Source organism: Sus scrofa, chromosome 7, assembly GCF_000003025.6.
Source record: "Sus scrofa isolate TJ Tabasco breed Duroc chromosome 7, Sscrofa11.1, whole genome shotgun sequence".
Taxonomy (NCBI): domain Eukaryota; kingdom Metazoa; phylum Chordata; class Mammalia; order Artiodactyla; family Suidae; genus Sus; species Sus scrofa.
In genome coordinates this window covers 114,195,454-114,217,271 of record NC_010449.5, presented here as the reverse complement: position 1 = coordinate 114,217,271, position 21,818 = coordinate 114,195,454, and the positions used below count along the sequence as shown (strand labels likewise).

Sequence of the window (21,818 nt, the reverse complement as noted above, 5' to 3'; positions counted from 1 at the left end):
CTCCCAGCGGTGAGTTGTGCCTGCCTGGCTGTTCTGGAACAGACTTTGGAATACAAACAGACTCTGGAATACAAACTTTATCTTACTCTGTTTTCTTTCTTAGCAGAGTTAAAAATTTACACAGTGCCCTTAGATGTGCAGAAAATGCTGTGTTCTTCTCTTTCTGTTGGGCCTCAGAGGGTAAAGGGCAGAGGAAAGATGAGGTCTTAGAGATGCCAGTTAGAGGCTTCACAGATTCTTCTGGCTTAAATCACTTTCCTTCAGTTTTGTTTTTTTGAAAAGTGATTAGTTGGAGTTCCTGTTGTGGTGCAGCAGAAACGAATCCGACTAGGAAACATGAGGTTGTGGGTTTGATCCCTGGCCTTGCTCAGTGGGTTAAGGATCTGGCCTGGCCATGAGCTGTGGTGTAGGTCACAGATGTGGCTCAGATCGTGTTCCTGTTGGCTGCGGTGTAGGCAGGCACCTGTAGCTCTGATTCAACCCCTAGCCTGGGAACCTCCATACGCTATGTGTACAGCCCTAGAAAGACAATAAATAAATCAATAAATAAAAGAACCCCTGGAGTTCCTGTTGTGGCTCAGTGGGTTAAGAACCTTGACTAGCATACATGAGAATGTGGGTTTGATTCCTGGCCTAGCTCAGTGGATTAAAGATCCTTCATTGCTGCAAGCTAGGACATAGGTTGCTGAGGGGGCTCGGATCTGGCATGGCTGTGGCTGTGGCGTAGGCTGGCAGCTGCAGCTCTGATGAGACCCCCTACCCATATGTGGCCCTAAAAAGCAAATAATAATAATAATAGTAATGGAACCCCTGAGTTTTAGCCAGATCCATGGCAGCCCAACTGAAGTCTACAATTCCCAGCCTCCCTTGAAGCCAGGTACAGTCATGTGCCTCAGTTCTGGCCAATAGGACGTACCATGCATGTACATTTTCCAGCCCTTCTCGGAATGTGACATGGTCTGGAGCCATCTTGGACCAACCATCCAGAAACAGAAGAGCTGAAGAAGGAACCTGGGTCCCCAACATCAAGGTATTTCTCTATCAGCCCTCGACTGCTAACAAAAGTGTTTCCCAAGGGAGAAACCTATTTTGTCATGTCACTGTCACTTTGGTCTTTGTCAGAGCAGCTGACTCTGTATTCTAACTAATACACTTTCTGTTCCCTCTTTTTCTTTTCCAAATGGCATCTGGAGATGGGGTAGACTTATGCAGCCTTGTGGCCATTGGAAGTGAACTCAATTTGGTTCTCTGTTTAGGGTCTCACAGGCTGAAATCAAGGTGTTGCCTGGTCTGGGTGCCTTCTTGGATGCTCCGGGGAAGAGTCCAGTTCTAAGCGTATTCAGCTGGTTGGCAGATTCACATTCCTTGTGGTTGTAGGACTGATGTCCCCATCTCTTTGCTAGCTGTCAGCTGGAGGCCTCTCTTAGCTTCTTAAGCTGCCTGCCTGCCTGTGGCTCCTCCACCCTCAAACCAGCAATGAATCCCTCTAACACAAGCCAGAGAAAACTCTGCTTTTAAAGGGCTCATGCAATTAGAGTAAGCTCACCTGCCCAGATAATGTCCCTTTTGCCATATAACATAATTATGGGAATGATATCTCTTCATATTCAGAGGTTTTACCCATATTGAAAAAGGAGCAGATTATACATAAGTGAGAGTTACAAGGATCATTTTTTTTTTTTTTCTTGTCTTTGGCCATTTCTAGGGCCGCTCCCGCTGGCATATAGAGGTTCCCAGGCTAGGGGTCTAACCGGAGCTGTAGCCACTGGCCTACACCACAGCCCCAGTCTGCAACCTACACCACAGTTCATGGCAATGCCGGATCCTTAACCCACTGAACAAGGCCAGGGATTGAACCCAAGTCCTCATGGATACTAGTTGGGTTCATTACTGCTGAGCCACAACAGGAACTCCAATTGACTGCAAAACTTTCAATGACCACCAAGAAGAGCGGGAGCCTCCCCCAAGTACAGGAGCATAGCAAACAGCACCTAACTTTATCATGCCATTTAATTCAATCAATATTTATTTAATGAGCACCTACTCTATGACAGCTACCCTTCTGGGCTTGGTGGCTCTGAATAAGATAGGCTGGTGATTTAGAAGTAGTTTACAATTTAGTGGAGCCCTGGGAAAGTAACAAATATATAAAGTGAGGTAGTAAAACAAGGTAATAGAGAATGGTGGAGGTTTGTGTGCTGTTTAGGTCTGCTGGCCCAGGACAGCCTTTCTGAGCAGGAGATGACATTTGGGCAGGAGCTAGCTGCGTGCCTGGCAGGGAAAGGGCTTTCTAGGAAGAGGGAACTGCAGAGGCAAAGGCAAGAAAGCCATCAGGCTGGAGTGGAGTCAGTCATGTGGCAGGAAATGGGTCAGTCATGAGAGTAGGCAGGAGTAAAGTGATGCTAGCTGGGCAGGATTTTATTCTGGCAAGGATAGCATGGTTTTGCACTGGAAATCATGATGAAAAGTTTTGCAAGTCGAGGGTGGTGATCCATAGCCATGTGAATGTAATTAATGCCATTGAACCACACGTATAAAAATGGTTAAAATGGCCATTTTTATCTTGTATATATTTTACGACAATAAAAAAAAAAATGAAAAAAGGAATTCCCATCATGGCTCAGTGGTAACAAACCTGACTAGTATCCATGAGGATGCAGGTTCGATCCCTGGCCTTGCTCAGTGGGTTAAGGATCTGGTGTTGTTGTGAGTTGTAGTGTAGGTCGCAGACATGGCTCGGATCCTGTGTCGCTGTGGCTGTGGTGTAGGCCGGCAGCTGTAGCCCAGATTTGACTCCTAGCCTGGGAACTTCTATATGCCACAGGTGTGGCCCTAAAAAGACCAAAAAAAGAAAAAAAAAGAATAAGTAGTACTTGGTCAGAATAAAAACAAAGGGAGTCAGTCGGGGGTCAGAGGGAACAGCATAATTAAATGCCTGGGGGAAGGGAAGACATGAAATATTAAAAGAAAAAAAGATTATCTTAAGAAGCCCTAAGGGAAGTTCCCCTTGTGGCTCAACAGGTTAAGAACCTGACTTAATATTCATGAGGATGTGGGTTCGATCCCTAGCCTCGCTCTGTGGGTTAAGGATCTGGCATTGCTGTGAGCTGTGGTATAAGTTGCAGATGTGGCTCAGATCCCTCATTGCTGTGTCTGTGGTGTAGGCTGGCAGCTGTAGCTCTCATTCAACCCCTAGCCTGGGAACCTCCTCATGCCCTAAAAAAAGAGAGAGAGAGAGAGGAAGGCATTTAGGGTGCTGACCAGGCTCGGTCTTTCCTCCGGATTCTGGTTATCTGGATGCCTTTGGTTTGTGAAAATGTATGGAGCTGCACATTTCTAATTTGCGCATTTTTCTCTGTACTTCCATTGAGATACCTAAATTAAAAAACCTTTCCAGTCTGTCTGAGGTAGGGGGAACAGACTGCAGGGACCCTCAGGGCTCATTTAGCTCACACTTACCATGCCCTCGGGGCATAGCTGACCCTACCTGGACCTTGAACCAAGTTTTTTCATTACCTGAATTATTCCTTTGATCTTTACAACGACCCCATGAAGCACAGAGAAGTGACGTGACTGCCTAGGGTCACACAGCCAGGAATCAGCAGAGATGGAGTTGAAGCCCAGGTGGTCTGGATCCACAGTCCATGCCTTTAACCATCACATCAAATGGAATGAAGGAATATTTTCAGCTCTTTCCCTCTTTAAACCAGAGGTTCTCAACTCAGGAAGGTGAGGATTTTGTACTTGCCTCCCCCCCCCCACACACACACTTCTGGCAAAGTCTGGGGACACTTTTGTCTGTTTGTCTTTTGGGGGATGCTCCTGCGGCATACGGAGGTTCCCAGGCTAGGGGGCCAACTGCAGCTGCAGCTGCTGGCCTATACCACAGTCATAGCAACTCGGGATCTGAGCCACATCTGCAACCTACACCGAAGCTCACGGCCATGCCGGATCCTTAACCCACTGAGCAAGAGCAGGGATCGAACCCCCATCCTCATGGATGCCAGTTGGGTTTGTTAACCACTGAGCCATGATGGGAACTCCTGGAGGCATTTTTGGCTGTCACAGCTTGAGAGAGGGGTACTTCTGGCATCAGGTGGATAGCAGCCAGGGATGCTGCTAAATATCCAAGGATGCACAGGAGAGGCCCCACCCTCCCAGGCACATCAAGGATATTACTGGGCCCCGAACCGTCAGCAGTGCTGAGAAGAGTTGAGAAACTGCCCTCAACCAACTTTTTTCACATTCTCCCCAACTCTTGTTGCTTTGTAATCCTAATCTCTCACTTAATCTCTTTTAGACATAAAAAAGACTCTGAATCTGCTATGGCTCCTCCTTGCTCTTATCTCTGGTAAGAGTTATCTGCCACATCCATATCTGGCTGAGCCTCATTAACCTCTGACTGCATGATATGGTTGCAAGAATCCCAGCCTGCGATTTCCTGTGTGAGAATTCTGCTGGAGGCAGTTGATGGTGGGGGCGGGGGGGGGGGGGAGGGCGGAGGTGTCCCCATGCTGATATGTCCACAGGGAGCCTGACCCTTTCCTGACACCTGTATCATCCTGCCACGCTGGTGCTGTTTTGCTGCCTACCTCTCTGTCCTGGCGCTTCTCATTGGCACAGCACACCCGACACTGGCTGCCATCCTGTGGGTGGGTACCAGGTACCAGGATTTTTGGTGACCAAAATCAAAGATTGCCATCATCTTTGTCTTATTGGGATTCTCAATTTATAGCCTAGCAATTCAAGGCATCCCATTGACACAGGGGGTAGCTAACTTTTATGGGGCACTTACTTGGTGTTAAGCACTATGGTAACAAATTTCATTCTGAGTGACCTTATGAAATAGGTGCTGGGGAGTTCCCGTCGTGGCGCAGTGGTTAACGAATCCGACTAGGAACCATGAGGTTGCGGGTTCGGTCCCTGCCCTTGCTCAGTGGGTTAACGATCCGGCGTTGCCGTGAGCTGTGGTGTAGGTTGCAGACTCGGCTCGGATCCCGCTTTGCTGTGGCTCTGGCGTAGGCCAGTGGCTACAGCTCCGATTCAACCCCTAGCCTGGGAACCTCCATATGCTGTGGGAGCGGCCCAAGAAATAGCAACAACAACAACAAAAAGACAAAAGACAAAAAAAATAAATAAATAAAAATAAATGAAATAGGTGCTGGTTTTTCTATTCGACAGTAGAGGAAACCTGGGCACTGAGAAGCTAAGTAACTTGCTCAGGTCATCCAGGTTAGAAGGGTAGAAGTGGGAATTTGTACTGCAGAAGCTTGATGGCACCCAGTTCCCATTCTGGTCTGTCTCATCTCAGCTTCCTCCTTGTGGTGGCTTAAGCTAGCCACCTTACAGCCTCTTCTGAGGCTCACTGACCATCCCTATGGCAACCCCCAGCAATCCTTTTGGCCCTCAGTTTTCAGCCACCTTCTCTTGTCCTAACTCTGAGCTCTCAGCCCCTACTGTTCTTTGTTTTTTGGTTTTTCGTTTTTTTGCTTTTTAGGGCCGCACCTGTGGCATATGGAAGTTTCCAGTCTAGGGGCTGAATTGGAGCTGTAGCTGCTGGCCTACACGACAGCCAGAGCAGTGTGGAATCTGGGTTGCGTCTGCGGTCTACTCCACAGCTCACAGCAACACAGGATCTCCGACCCAATGAATGAGGCCAGGGACAGAACCTGCCTCCTCATGGATACTACTCTAGTTCTTAATCCACTGAGCCACAACGGGAACTCCGTCTCAGCCCCTGCTGTTGCTGAAGGAGACTGAGGGGGCTACCCCTGGCCCTCTGTTGGCCTAAACATGTCTGGCACCAGGCCACCACTTTTATTCTGTTTCAACTGTGAAAGCCTAACAGCCGAAGGTCACCATTTATTCCAGGTGAACTGAGGGTGTAGTTGAGGTTACACTCTGCCTCTCTTATGAAACAGTAAATTCTCAAGGAGAAGGAACAGAATCCTATTTCTCTCCATGCTCAGCTACACCTGGTGCATGATGCTAATGCTCCCCATTGAGGAAGGCTGTGAAAGCGAAGCCATGAGAAGGGAATTTGGGTTTGGATAGGCGTGAGCTTGAAGCTCATAGTCACTTGTGAGCTGCGATCCTGGGCCCAGTATTTAACTTAGGGTTGGAAAACTTTTTCTGACAATATATCCTTTCAACTTTGTGGGCCATATGGTCTTTCCTATAACTTCTTTTTTTTTTTAATAATGATTTTTATTTTTTCCATCATTGCTGGTTTACATTTTCTATAACTTCTCATCTCTGCCTTGTTCCCCTAAAATAACCAGAGATAATATCTAAACCAAAGGGTGTGGCTGTGTTCTTACAGACCTATACACATAAAATAGGCAGTAGGCCCAGCGTAATAGGCTGACCCTTGTTTACTGTAAATAAAAGATTATGAAAGATCAAATGAGATACCCCAAGAATGTAGTCCTAGACCTTGCTCTTGATGTCCTTGGGAAGGACTGAACTTATTCCCCCACAATAATTCCATTCCATTCACCTTTCTGTGCTTCACGACATGGCACTTGTACGTACAGTATTTCATTTTTCTCTCCCTGTGAGATAATACCAAACATGTGAGGAGTAGCATTGCATAGGGATTAAAAGCACAGGATTCAGGAACTAGACTGCCTGGCTCTGCCACTTCAGAGGTATGTGACCTTCAGAAAATTAACCTCCTCCCTCACATAACTTCCCTCAGTTGCCTTATGTGTAAAGCTGGGGTGACGTTAACATCAGCTACCTCTTACAGGGTTGTTACTGGGATTAAACGAATCTGCACATCGAATCACCTGGGGATCTTCAGAGATTCCAAAACTCAGCCCACACGCAGACCAATGAACTCAAAAGCAATTCTGGGGTGAAACAGAGCCCTCTGTGTCTCTGAGGCTTTCCTAGGTGGTTCCAATGAGGGGGCAAGTTTGGAAACAGAAGGTTAAAGGACTCGGCGCACTGGGTTTGACCCTTCAGCGGACACTGCTGGAACCACTGCGTCCCTGCTCCCAAGCGCACCAGGACCCCCCGCCCTGGATCACCAAGTACCCACCTCTCTCGGGTCCCCCGGCCTCCGGGTCCAGAAGGCCCTGCGGGTGCACACTGGGACTTGTAGTCCCTGCCACTGTCCGGCCTCGTTCCCTCCTCCCATTGGCTTTCGCAGACGCCCCGCCCCGAAGCTTCGCCAATCAGCGCGGAGCAGCGGGCCCTCATAGTGGAGAGCGAGGGCGCAGCGCCGCAATCACTGCAGGGCGGGCGTCGCGAGGTGGCCTGTCTGAGGCTGCGCGCCGTGAGGCGTTCCCACGGTCCTGCGGCAGGTAACCAAGGTCTGTGGCAGGGGACTGGGTCTGGGCCCCACGCGCGGGGACAGGATCGCCCATCTTCCTCGGCTCTTGGCCTCATGGCTGGGATTTTCCACTTTCACCAGCCCTAAGTAATCCGTTTCTCAGCTAGCGAAAGGGAGCCAGCAAATGACGAATCCCGAGGGAAACCCTGAGACTTTTCAGCCTGCCCTCCTGTGGGGCTGTTGAGGGGTGGGGGTGGGGGCAAGGGGTCTTTTCCAGCTAGAGCAGTTGCGCGTGCTCTAGCTGGAAGCCCAGACTTTTGCAAGCACAGGGAGAAACAGGCGCGAGACAAGGGCACATGTGCTAAGGTTCCAAAGCCAGGGAATGCCAGGAGGGGTCTGGGGCTTGGCTCCAACTTTCGTGATCTAGAAACAGTTTGGGCTGTTGGGGCTTTTAATGCAGAGGATTGCACCTGTTTCCAGTAGGTTCTCAGTAGCCTATGGGGAAGGACTCAGGTTAACCACAACAAATATACCCACACATATACAAAGATACCTTCTGAGAAGTCAGAAAAAGCTCTACTTCTCAGAGGCTTGAGCCGGTGGGAGTTACAGGATGATTCACATCAACCGTGGAAGTGAAAGTTAGCTGGATTTGGTCCCCAGCTCCTGACTATTAGAGTTGAGTTTATACCTACATGTATCAGGCGGTGCCAGGAGTTCCCAGAAACAGGGGGCTGGGAGAAGGAACTTTGTGTCACGTGCTTTCTTTGAGAGGTGAAAATAAACGCCCACGGTTTGAGATTGAGATTTACCTTGTGGTATGTCCGTAGTGAGTGGAAAAGCCCAGGTTTCTTTACCCCTCCAGGCGGCATTAGTTAACAAACAGGTATGGAGCCTTATTAAGCTTTTTGAGCAGGGATTATTTTGTAAAGGGGAGAGGCAGTCTATAGTGAACCATTCCACTGTGACAGGGACAACATCTAACCCTGACTTGTGGGAAGAGGTCAAGTGTTGTAGAGAAGAGGTTGATTGAGTGGAGTTTGAGGGATGGATAGAGCTACTGAGATGAAGGAGAAGAGCATTTTGTCTGGAGAACAGCTTGATAAAGGCAGGGAAAGAGCTCCAGTTATGCACCTGGAGTCCTGGTACCTGGTTGGAGCAAGGGATTTCATGTGGATAGTGGAGGACCGAGAGGTACATCTTGCAGGGCCTCCTGAGCTGCTGTAAGAGATTTGGATTTAGTCCTGAAAGCCCCGGACGCCGAGTTTCGTAGATGTGTATCTTAGATACCTCTGTAATGTGGAGAAGTGTTGGAGAGAGGGCACACTGGGGAGCTCATTGCAGGAATTCTCAGGAGAATTGCTGAGGGTTTTAAAGACACAGAGTTCCCATCATGGTTCAGCGGAAACGGATTTGACTAACATCCATGAGGATGCAGGTTTGATTACTGGCCTCGCCCAGTGGGTTAAGGATCCCTTGTTGCGGTGAGCTGTGGTGTAGGTTGCAGACACGGCTCGGATCTGGCATGGCTGTGGGTGTGGTGTAGACCAGCAGCTGTAGTTCCAATTAGACTCCCTAGCCTGGGAACCTCCGTATGCAGCGGATGTGGTCCTAAACCATAAATAAACAGGTAAGGAAGTAGAATTCACCATACCTGCTATTGTTCAGTGAAAGTATATTGAAGGTAAATTCTGTCTCTTGAGTTTTCCATCTAAGACTATCTTTTAAGGAAATAACCAGAATTTATTTTTTTCTTAAACTGCCAAAGTTGCTTTGTAGTCCAAAATTCAAATCCCAGTTTATTTGGCCAAATTTTACTTTGCTAAATTCCTAAATTTTTCCAACCATTAGTAGATTTTAAAAATGCCTTCCTGGAGTTCTCTGGTGGTCTATCGGATTAAGGATCTGGTATTGTCACTGCTGTAGCTCAGGGCACCCTTGTCGCATGGTTCAGTCCCTGACCGGGGAACTTCCACATGTCATGGTGTGCCCCCCCCACCGCCACCCCAAAAGCTTGCTTTCTTGACTATGTCTATTTTGATATGTGCTTTTTTTTTTTTTTTAAACTTTTATTTATTTATTTATTTTTGTCTTTTTTTTGCAATTTCTTGGGCCGCTCCCATGGCATATGGAGGTTCCCAGGCTAGGGGTCTAATCGGAGCTGTAGCCGCCAGCCTACACCACAGCAACAGCAACTCGGGATCCGAGCCGAGTCTGCGACCTACACCACAGCTCACAGCAACGCCGGATCCTTAACCCACTGAACAAGGCCAGGGATCGAACCCGCAACCTCATGGTCTAGGTCGGATTTGTTAACCACTGCGCCACGGCAGGAACTCCTGATATGTGCTTTTTAAAAGTAAGTCATCACTCCATACAGACATAAAAATGAACGCATGTTAAAGGTTATATTTAACTTATTAATGAGGAAACTTAGTGAGGTGTTACATTCTATTCAAAGGAGACTCCAGAGTACAAAGTACATTTGTAGATGAGGAATATTGAAATGCGTGATGGGAAACCTGGCTTCTTTCTTACCATGGGGAGTCTCTGGAACCTCCCCTAGATAGAATTCCTTTGCATGCCTTTAGAATTATTTGCACTGCTGCTATCCATAGTTTACCGAGTCGAGGAGAAAAATTCCCATAGAATCAGAATTAAAAAATCTCGAAGGACATGCTCTAATCCAGAATCTGCTTTGCCAGTATTGAATCAGAAATTTTCCCTATGGGAAAAAAAGTGGATTAACTTGAACAGAATCCATGTTTCATTTGAGATAAGACCTAGTTGGATTTTGTTTTCATTCCACTTTTTTTTTTTTCTTTTTTTTGGCTTTGTAGGATTGCACCTGCAGCATACGGAAATTTCCAGGCTAGGGGTCAAAACGGAGCTACAGCTGCCTGCCTACCCCACAGCCACAGCAACGGGGCATCTGAGCTGCATCTGCAACCTGCGCTGGATGAGGCAGTGCCAGATCCTTAACCCACTGAGTGAGGTGAGGCCTGAGATGGAACTCAAATCCTCATGGATATTAGTCGGGTTTGTAACCTGCTGAGCCACAACAGAAACTCCCTCATTCCACTTTTAAAAAAGAAAATCAAAGGATTTGAGAACTGGATGGGCCTTTAATAATTTGGTTCCACCATCCATTTCACAGACAGAAAATTAAGGCCCAGAGAGGGAAGGGTCTCCCTCGTGTTAGTAACCACGTATCCTGTGTTAAAGAGAAAATTGCGCCTGGTGTTTGTTAAAAATGGCAGGACAGGTTTTATTCCAGCTCTTGCCTCAGAGGAGAGAAATTAAAGTATACAAATGAGTTCAACTCTAAATGCATCTGGACAGCTAAGATTTATCACCAGTAGGCAACGCGCGAGGGTCAGTGGCTGGAAAATTACTAGGAGGAGCTTGATTAGATATCAAAGATGGGAGATTCTCCCAGGATTCTTGCTAAACCTGGACTCAGCAGGCCCAGTCTAGTCGGGAAGAGGGCTTGGAGGGCTTGACTCAAGTTTGGTGAAGGAGGGGCCCTTGTCACCTGTCCTTGTCTCTCTTGCATGTTGTCAACCAGGGGCCACTTCATGATTTTGTTGTAAACCCCTGGAGAGCAGAGCGCAGGAGCAAAACTGCGAAGGTTCGAAAGGCCCTTTGCAGATGCCATTGTCTTACTAGAGCAAGTACAGGGCTGACAGCGAGAGGTCACAGTGGTGATTAAGGTGAGGGCTTTGGTGTCAGATCTGGATCTAAACTTGATTCTGCTGTTTAGATGGTCCTGTAACGGTAGCCTTCTTACTTGTCTTGCTGGTGACAGTTGTATCTAGAATGGGCATTCCATCCCAAACCTCCCAAGTGGATCAAACTCCACCTGACCCTATGCTTCCTGAAGTCAGGTGGAATCCATTGATTGAATCACTGACCTGTAGCCCTGGAGGCTGAGGGGGTTGCAGGACCAGTGGGAAGAGCCTGTCATTGGAGGCTGTGACATTCATTTGTTAGAGCCTTGTACTTTGACTTTGTGTGATTCAGGTTCTCCTTTGATGGGCTCTTTTTTGTGGGGGTGGGGGGTGCTGCACCTGCGGCATATGGAGGTTCCCAGACTAGGGGTCTCATCGGAGCTACAGCTTCCGGCCTCCACTGCAGCCACTGCAACGTGGGATCTGAGCCTTATCTGTGACCTCCACCACAGCTCACGGCAATGCTGGATCCTTAACCCACTGAGCGAGGCCAGGGATCGAACCTGAAACCTCATGGTTACTAGTCAGATTCGTTTCCGCTGCACCACAATGAGAACTCCTTTGATGGGCTTTTCTAAGAGCTTTTTATACCAATTATCTACAAGTACCTTAAAATAGTAAGGCTGGGAGTTCCCTGGTGGCTCAGTGGGTTAAGGACCTGGCATTGTCATTGCAGTAGCTCAGGTCATGTCTGCGATGAGGGTTTGATCCCTGGCCTCAGAACTTCCACATGCCATGGATGTAGCCAAAAAAAAAAAAGAGGGCACTGAAGAGCACTGTGGGTGTCCTCCTGGTGGGGGGAAGCTTGGAGACCCCAGGGTGTGGGGTGTAGTGCTCCACCCCTGGTTACCGGGCCTCCCAGATATTCCCATCAATGCTTTCTTGTGACAACTGAGGTTGTGTAATGTAAGAAACAGTCTTTCGAATCAGATCTATGCATCACCCAACAGTGGTAGTTTCTGCCCAAGCCTCTCCAGCCCTCTGAGTGTGTGTCAGCTGAAGGGAGGATTGTAAAGTGCCTGGCACCTCGTGGCTCATAGATGCCCACCAACATCCCACTCTCCCACCCTGTGCAGCACAGCGACACATCGCACCCTCTCGGGAGGCTCTCGTCTCTCCCCTGCTTAGAGCAACAACTCTCTGGGTCATTTTCTCCCTGCAGGTGGTTTGCAGCCCCCACACATATCCCCCAAGCCACCCCTTGGAGGACTTTCCACTCTTGGCTCACTGCCATCTTCCTGACTCTTTTTTTTTTTTTTGAGTCCTTTTAGGGCCACACCCGCCGCCTATGGAGATTCCCAGGCTAGGTGTCGAATCAGAGCTGCAGCTCCCTGCCTACACCACAGCCACAGCCATGCCAGATCTGAGCCGCGTCTGCGACCTACGCCACAGCTCATAGCAACGCCGGAGCCTTAACCCACCAAGCGAGGCCAGGGATCGAACCTGCATCCTCATGGATACCAGTCAGATTTGTTTCCTGCCTTACTCTTTGAAAGGTCACACTGTATCCCATTATAAGGTTGTGTCATAATTGATTTAACAAGACAGTGTCCCATGGGCGACCATTTATGTTGCTTCCAGGGTTTTGCTGCTGTGAAGGGGCGGGCTCCCTCTTGGTACAAATCTTCCCCTTTTGAAAATGATACCTGCCGCTCCCACTGGGATTTCCTGACCTGCCTTTATTTCTTCTGCGCACTCAGCGCCCCCCGCCCCCAAGCTGTGCTCATGAATGGTGTGTCTCTTCCTGTTAGACGGTCCGCTCTGCCAAGGGTTGGGCTCCCTGTCTAGTGCCCGTGAGCGGCTGGTGGGCATTCAGGCCATGCGAGTTGGGTGGAGGGACAGGAAGACGTAGATGAGAGAAGAAAAAAAGTAGTAGATGATGAATGACGCCTGTGTGCTGGGGTCCCCGGAAGGCCCCCAGGTGAAAAGAGCAATCACCGAGAGCTGGTTTGGCAGGACCATTCACTTTTTCTCCATAAACCTTTCACTCTGATAAAGCAAGAATAACAGGGATGCTGCAGGGTTTTTTGTGACTTTGTTTTCATGCTTTGACTTTGTCAAGAGTATCGCTGACCAGGAGGTGGCCGTCCAAGACCTGCCGCTTTGAGACGTGGTCATGGCCAAGGGGAATGGGATGATTCTATTAATTTCACATCTTTCCTGTACCCTAGGCGCCAGTATGTTTCCTGAAATAGTAGTAGTGTTCTTGGGTTTTTTTTTTGTTTGCTTTTTTTTTTTCTCTTTTTGCCATTTCTTGGGCTGCTCCTGTGGCATATGGAGGTTCCCAGGCTAGGGGTCTAATCGGAGCTATAGCCACTGGCTTATGCCAGAGCCACAGCCACGCCGGATCCTTAACCCACTGAGCAAGGCCAGGGATCAAACTCGCAACCTCATGGTTCCTAGTCGGATTCGTTAACCACTGAGCCATGACAGGAACTCCAGTGTTCGTGTTTTTTTAAGTGGGATTTTCTATTCGATTCGGTGCCTCACTGTGAGGCTCTCACCTTGGCATTATGTGCAAGGAGCCACAACGCTGCGCACATGGGAGAAGGGACCATGGCCAGACATTAACTGTGAATCTCTTACTTGCGTATGAGTGAGGTACTTTCCTGCACTTAGGAGTAACTGGCTAGTATTTTAGTAGAAGCATGAAAGGTAAACTGGAATTTGTAAAAATCAGCGGTGCTTTTCATTTGCTAATTGAGACCCCTGAGCTGGTGGTGTCTGTTCTGTTGTTCACAGTCAGGCCACCCATTCGATTCTAGTATTTGATGAGTTCTTTTGTCTCTGACTATAACGGGAAAAAGTCCCAGACCAGTGCCCCCAGAGGGATGCGCCTCTTTGGGATCAAGTCCCTTGATCCAAACTCCGAAGAGACTGGTAGAGCCTGTTTCCTGATTGCTGGTGAAGGTGATGAAAACCCCAGGCTGTGTGTGGGCTCTCGCCCTAAGGCGGGAACGCAGAGGCCACCCGGTTCACTTTTATTGGAACGTAGCCTTTCCGCATTGTCTCTGGCTGCATTCGTGATACAGTGGGGAAGTTCAAGAATTGAGATGGAGTTGGCGTGACCCGCAAAGAATTGGGATGGAGTTGGCATGACCCGCAAAGTAAATGATTACTCTGCAGCCCTTACAGAAAAAGTTTGCCGACACTGCCCACCCCCACCCCCACCCCCACCCCACCGCCCCCGGAAGGCTTCCTGGGAGGCTTGGTTGCAGCTGGGGCGCACCTCCCCTCCCGTGTGGGGGCCACTGGAGACCTCTGAGAACAGGAACTCCTCGGCTCTCTCCTGCCTGACCTCATTGTTGCCTCTGCCTACATTTGTATAACAGCACTTCTCATGGGTCCCCCTCCAGCCCCACAGTGGGCCCTGAGCAGGTTGAGAGCATCCTCTGATACAGGCTAACATATTAACAGGCCAGTGGCTTCTGGTGCTGGGGTGGCCTTGGGCAGACCGCTGCCCTCATCTGCTCTGCACCATGGCCGTTTCAAGACAATCTTTTTTTTTTTTTTTTTTTGTCTTTTTGCCTTTTCTAGGGCCGCTCCCGTGGCACATGGAGGTTCCCAGGCTAGGGGTCCAATCGGAGCTGTAGCCACCAGCCTACGCCAGAGCCACAGCAACGCAGGATCCGAACCACGTCTGTGACCTACACCACAGCTCACGGCAACACCGGATCGTTAACCCACTGAGCAAGGGCAGGGACCGAACCCGCAACCTCATGGTTCCTAGTTGGATTCATTAACCACTGCGCCACAACGGGAACTCCTTAAGACAATCTTAAACACCAATCTGGGGCACTGTAATGTAGTCATGACCTTGCAGTGGGGCTAAAGAAACCTGAATGTGGCACCAACTCAGATTCTTAGTTCTTACAAATTAAGAAGTGAGTCCTTGGGAGGAGTCATCCAGGGATAGAACAGTGTGATTCCTTGACCGGGTTGCCGGGCTTCTGGACACAGCTGCCAGGAGCCTGCCAGGGTCCAGGAACAGGCCTGCTACATCTGAGTGTGGCCCTGGGCCTCTCCCAGAGCTTTGTCAAAAATGCAGTCTCTTGGAGTTCTTATCCTGGCTCAGGGGAAACAAATCTGACTAGCATCCACGAGTGCAGGTTTGATCCCTGGCCTCACTCAGTGGGTTAAGGATCTGGCATTGTGGTGTAGGTTGCAGATGCGGCTTGGATCTGGCGTTGCTGTCGCTGTGGTGTAGGCCAGTGGCTACAGCTCTGATTCAACCCCTAGCCCCTAGTTTGGGAACCTCCATATGCTGCAGGTGTGACCCTAAAAAGACAAAAAAAAAAAAAGGGAAAGAAATGCAGTCTCAGGCCCCTCCCAGGCTTACTGAATCAGATCTGCTCCTGACAAGTCCCCTGGGTGATCTGGACACACAGTCAAGTGGGAGAAGCACAGCCCAAGGGCTTTTACTTTCATACACTTTTGCCAGACTCAGGGCTTCCTCTTTTTTCATGCGGGGCGAAAATCCATGATTTTGCGTTTCCGTGCAGTTTTAGGCACAGATGCTGAAGGTGGTTTCTTAGGCTTAGAGGTGCTTCATACCTTCGAGGGCTGTGCAGCCTGTGTGGACAGAGGCTTTGTCCATCCCTGCTGTGTTCCCAGCACCCAGCCTGTTGTCTGGAGTTCAGGGGACCCTGACCAGGTGGGTGAGTGAATTACTGAATGAGCGGATGGCCCCCGTTTTGCCAAAGGCAGAGATGAGCCTTGGAGATTGTCCTGCTCTGAGTCCCTGTATCTCAAAACTATTTTTCCCTCTTGGCTCAGTGTCAGGCCTGGCTTCCATCGCAGGAAGGCTGTTCTTTTTAAATAACACGATCAGGACACAGGGCAGCAAAATGTCATACTCATCTGAGTAATGCAAGGTGGCCAGGCCCTGGCCTTTGTCTTGCTTTTTGTGCTTTAAAACTCTCTTTAAAGTTTTGGCAGTGAAGTATAAAATCGGGTGTGGACTGAAGCCTTGAGTTCTCTTGTGACTTAGCTGGTTAAAGATCTGGCGCTGTCACTGCAGTGGCGTGGGTTCAGTCCCTGGCCTGGGAACTGCCTCCTGCCATGGGTGCAGCTGGGAAAAAAGAAATAAAGTCTTGGGATGTAGAACCATGTAGCAGAAAGGCTGGATCAGGTATTCAGAAGGCAAGGGTTCCGATCTGTGGCCAGAGCTGACGGTCCATTGGGCAAGTCCCTGCTCTCTTGTTTCAACCTCCCCTTCCTGTAAAGCAAGGATTAAAATGTTTGTCCTGCTTCTTGTACAGAAAAATGTAAATGGATTGTCAGGGGGATTCAAAGACATTAATTTGGGCTGCCAGTGTTTGACTGTAGCTTGTCTAGATCACTCAGGAACATAAATTGCCCCTCAGTGTTTTATATTGAATGTATGTTGAATTTTTACAAACTTTTATTGAAGGAGTAATATACATTACTCTAGCAAAAAAAGGCAAATAGAAAGATCATCCTTAATTCCACCTATCACCCAAGAATAACCACTGTTAAATGTTGTCTTCCGGGAGTTCCCATCGTGGCGCAGTGGTTAACGAATCCGACTAGGAACCATGAGGTTGCGGGTTTGGTCCCTGCCCTTGCTCAGTGGGTTAACGATCCGGCGTTGCCGTGAGCTGTGGTGTAGGTTGCAGATGGGGCTTGGATCCCGCGTTGCTGTGGCTCTGGCGTAGGCCAGTGGCTACAGCTCCGCTTAGACCCCTAGTCTGGGAACCTCCATATGCCGCGGAAGCGGCCCAAAGAAATAGCAAAAAGACCAAAAAAAAAAAAAAAATGTTGTCCTCCTTCCACATTTTGCTGTGCACATTTGAACAGTACAAACTGTTCATGGTCTGGGGTAGATGTTTTTCCTGCAGTGAGTTTCCTTGATGGAGAGTATCTGCTGTATTTCAAGTTGTGACAGAGTCTTTGCTTTATACTTATAATTTCCGCCTGTAGTGAAGGCTGGGTGCTAGGGGCCACCCCCTTCTCCACCCAGGGAAATGGGCAGGCAAGCGAAGAATAAAATTCTGCCCTGTCATCATTTTTTCCCTCGGTGTGTTCCATCTGACCCTTTTTGACCCACTTACTGAGGTCTTTTCTTAGGGGCCAGGAGTGTTCTTTTGTTCTCGTCATTCCTTTTTTGCTTGACTCTGCCTTTTCCTTCCCAGACTCCTGCAGTCGAACGCCGGGGCACAGGATGATTTGGGAAGTAGCCGCGCTGCTCAGCCTGGTCCTGGGAATTGGTGCTGTTCCCGTGGATGATCCTGAGGATGGAGGCAAACACTGGGTGGTGATTGTCGCGGGTTCGAATGGCTGGTATAACTATAGGCACCAGGTAAGGAAATGACTAACCTTTTCCATTGTGACTCCGACAGTCTGTAAACAATCCTGGACGCCGTTAACAGGAAGGACTTTTTTTTTGTTGTTTTTTGTCTTTTTAGGGCCACACCCACGGCATATGGAGGTTTCCAGGCTAGGGGACGAATCAGAGCTGTAGCTGCTGGCCTACACCACAGCCACAGCCACGCCAGATCCGGGCTGCGCCTGCGACCTACACCACAGCTCACTGAAATGCCAGATCCTTAAGCCACTGAGCAAGGCCAGGGATCGAACCTCTGTCCTCATGGATGCTAGTCAGATTTGTTTCTGCTGAACCATGGCAGGGACTCCCAGAAGAAGAAGGGACTTTTACATTCCTACTAGGTTGGCAAAAAGATGTGTGTTGGTGAGGATGTGGACAAATGGAAACCCTCTCACGTTGCTGGGGGCGGGGGGGGGGTTAAAATGGTACAGGCTGTTTTTTTGTCTTTTTAGGGTTGCAAGTGCAGCTTATGGCAGTTCCCAGGCTAGGGGTTGAATTGGAGCTACAGCTGCTGACCTACACCACAGCCACAGCAACGCTGCATCCTTAACCCACTGATCGGGGCCCGGGATCAAACCTGCGTCCTCATGGGTACTAGTCAGGTTCATTACCACAGAGCCACGACAGGAACTCCGAAATGGTACAGCCATTTTGGCAAACGGTTTGGCAGTTCCTCAGAATGACGCGTAGGGGGGTCACCTCAGTCTGATGCAGGGGTGCTCAGCCTCACTGATACTTGTGGCCAGGTCATCGTTTGTCATGGGAGGGGCTGTCCTGCACTTCGTAGGATGTTCAGCAGCCTCCGTGACCTCTAGCCACTAGACACCAGGAGGGTTACCCCCCCCATTGTAACAACCAACGTTGTCTCCAGCCTTTGCCAAGTGTCCCCAGTTGAGACCTACCGGTCCAACGCCTTCATTTTATAAATAAGGAAACTGAAGAATTCCTGTAGTGGCTCAGCAGTAACGAACCCAACTAGTATCCATGAGGACGTGGGTTCAGTCCCCGGCCTCGCTCAGGGGGTTAAGGATCTGGCGTTGCCGTGAGCTGTGGTGTAGGTCGGAGACGCAGTTCAGATCCTGTGTGGCTGTGGCTGTGGCTGTGGCATAGGCCAGCAGCAACAGCTCCCATCCAGGCCCCAGCCTGGGAACCTACATATGCCATGGGTGTGGCTGTAAAAGGAAAAAAAGTTACGAAAATGCAGTGTGCATCCACCATTACCATGCGTTTGGTTCAGACTGGTCACATTTGAAGTGCTCATCACCAGGGTGGCCCGGGGCTGCCCTGCTGGTCTGTGCCGCTCGGGTCTAGCATCGGTGCCCCGACAGCTTGGTAGGGCTGCCTCCCGTGCGTTTCCCGAGGTGTCAGCTTTCGTATCTGTTCAGTAGGGGTTGGTTTAGATGAACTTCCTACCAGTCTGTAGCTGGATTATTGAATGATGGATTTCTTGAATGGTTTTTGTATGTTAGCTGAATAGGAAATTTGGCTTGATTGGAAGGTTGTTATCATGGCAGAATGATCCCTTTTCCTTTTAATATTTAGCCTGGACCTGCCCCAGTTAAAGAGGAGCAACCTGATACTAACTGCCCAGGTCAGCTTCTCCTTCTCCTCTCACCATGCGTTAGAAAAGATGGGGTATCAAATACAGGTCATGGACAGTGGATGGGCTGTTTCATCAGCCACCCTGGTTTTGATACAACCATTTAAAAATACATTAATTAAACATTTTTAAGAAGAGGAATCTGATTACCCTTTGCTCCCAGAAAACTTTTGTGTGTGTTGCTAGGTTCCTTGGGTAAAATACTCAGTATCAAAATGGAATGAAGGTGGAGTTCTTGCTGTGGCTCAGCGGTAATGATCCCGAGCAGTATCTGTAAGGGTGTGGGTTCAATCCCTGGCCTCGCTTAGTAGGTTAAGGATCCAGGATTTCCGTGAGCTGTGGTGTAGGTCACGGACGTGGCTCAGATCTCGCATTGCTGTGGCGCTGGCGTAGGCTGGCAGCTGTAGCTCTGATTAGACCCCTAGCCTGGGAACCTCTGTATGCCGTGGTTGCGGCCCTAAAAAAGACGAAAAAAAAAAAAAGGAATGAGGGCAGCAGAATGGAATGAAGGCTGAACTCTTCATCCCCACTGAGGGCGGATGTTGGCACCGAGGCAGTCTGTGCAGAGGAAATGTGGATGCTGAGTCATCGCTGGGTCAGCCCATGTCCCTGCCGGCCGGGGTGTCTTCTCAGCCAGCTGCCAACATTTGCTCTCTTGACGGAGGCTGAGCATTCAGAGAGCATTTGAAAGAACTTTCCCAGTGGAAGTAGAACCTACACATACTTTTAAACTTAACATTTTTATAGAAGTTTACATTATCCTTGGGTTAACATAGCACTCGTTATCACAAATTTCTTTAGGGAGGATTAATATACCAAGCACGGAGTTCTCGTTGTGGCTCAATGGGTTAAGAACCGGACTAGTATACACAAGGATGAGGCTTTGATCCCTGGCCTTGCTCCGTGGGTTAACCATGTGGCATTGCTTTTTGATCCCTGGCCTTGCTCCGTGGGTTAACCGTCTGGCATTGCCAAAAGCTGCAGTGTCGCTCACAGACGTGGCTGGGATCTGGCATTGCTGTGGCTGTGGTGTTGGCGGGCAGCTGCAGCTCTGATTTGACCCCTAGCCTGGGAACCTCCATATGCTGCAGGTGTGGTCCCCGTCCCCCTCAAAAATACACCAGGCTCAGTCAAATCATTGCAGAGTGCTTTTCTGCGCTTGAAGATGGTTATTTATACCGCGTTAGTTAAACCGAACGGATTTCTCTGTTTTCCATTTCGGGTTGGGATCCTGGGATCAGTGGGTGACAGAGCGGGAGCTGGTCTAGGGTGATGCTGGTGGGACAGGCTGGGAAAGGCCTTGAGGACAGGTTCCTGCAGTGGCGGGGCAGACCCAGACGGCAGCGCGTGGAGGGCAGAGAGAGGTCCCGCAGTGCAAGCTGCACTTGGGGACGGCTGTGTGGTCCAGCCTTCCAACAGGCTTGGAGGGATGCAGAATGAGCACCTCGGTCACCAGGGGAGGAGTGGACGGGAGGAGGGTTTCTTTCAAAGCCGAGATTTGAGCCCATGGAGAAGGAAACTCTTAGGCCCAGCTGGGGCAGAGAGGTGGTGGTGAAGTAGATTGAACGTCAAGGTCGCTGTTGCACAGGCCGTGGGGAGGACGTTCAGGATGCCGGGAGCTGGGAGGAGAGGCAGATGGGAGCCGGGTGTCACTAGGAGGAGGGCGTGAGGGGGAGGCTTGAGGTCCTTGCTGCCCGTGGGGCTCTGAAGGAGAAGGTGGTTTGGCGTTTTGGCAGAGTTACTACATTTCTGAAAGATCACCTTTAATTTTATGTATTTTAAAAGTGTGTGCAGTTACCATTTTTTGCAGGCAGTATTACTGAGGTATAATTTTGCATGTCGTACAATTCACCTGTCCTATAATTTGGTGATTATTTATTTATTTATTTATTTATTGGTCTTTTTAGGGCCACACTCGTGGCATATGGAGGTTCCCAAGCTAGGGGTCCAGTCGGAGCTGTAGCCGCCGGCCTACACCATAGCCACAGCCACAGCAATGTGGGATCGAAGCTGTGTCTGCGACCTACACCACGGCTCACGGCAATGCTGGATCCTTAACCTACTGATCGAGGCCAGGGATCAAACCTGTGTCCTCATGGATGCTAGTTGGGTTCACTAACGGCTGAGCCACCACGGGAACTCCAGTTTAGTGATTTTTAGTAAATTCATACAGTTGTACAGGGTTTACCACAGTCCAGTTTTAGGACACTTTGGTCATTCTACAAAGTTCGCCTGTGCCCATCCCAGCCCCATGCATCCAAGGACCTGCCCTGTCTCTGTTGTTTTGCCTTCTCTAGAAATTTCATATAAATGGAAACATACAATAAGCAGTCTTGGCTGTCTGGCTTTAGCATAAGGCTTTGGAGGTTAATCTATCCTGTTACAAAGTATCACTTTTATGTTAAAACAAAAAAGAAACGTGGATGGAGAGCCCAGCCCGGTGGGGCTGAGTTGAGGGAATGCGCTTTGACAAGGCAGAGGCTGGGCGGGGTGGTGGAAGTTGGGGCCCGTGGACTTGCACAGACCCCGGGGGTGTAATTACCAATCACGTAATTGCACTCTAAAGCTCTGATTCTCCTCTGGAAAATTCGAGATGGCTGTGGTCATGCAAGGGCTCCGTGAGGCAGTTCCGTGAAGCCTGGACCCCCAGCCCAGCCTCGGCAGCACTCCGGAGTGGCAGTGTGCATGCTGCTCTCTACAGACAGAACCCCGACCTGGCTTGAAAGGGGACCCCTTGGCAGTGACTGAGCATGTCAGGTATTTAGACTTTGCTCCGGGCCGATTGACCTTATTTAGCTTACAGTTGGCCTGAGGTGGAGACAGCAAATCAGAGTCAGGACAGCGGCTGGCACCAGGAAG

General features: G+C 49.4%; 1 protein-coding gene across 2 annotated transcripts in view; it reads left to right on the top strand.

Moving 5' to 3' along the window:
• The window catches only part of LGMN (legumain), a 33,880-nt gene continuing 19,237 nt past the window's right edge, over positions 7,176–21,818 (top strand). The window contains exons 1-2 of one of the 2 annotated variants that reach the window (XM_005656451.2): positions 7,176–7,319; positions 17,166–17,332. In XM_005656451.2, coding sequence (XP_005656508.1) covers positions 17,195–17,332 — 138 coding nt within the window. In that variant the 5' untranslated portion in view covers positions 7,176–7,319; positions 17,166–17,194. The remainder of the gene's footprint in view (positions 7,320–17,165; positions 17,333–21,818) is intronic. The other variant, XM_001927082.7, reaches the window with a different exon arrangement.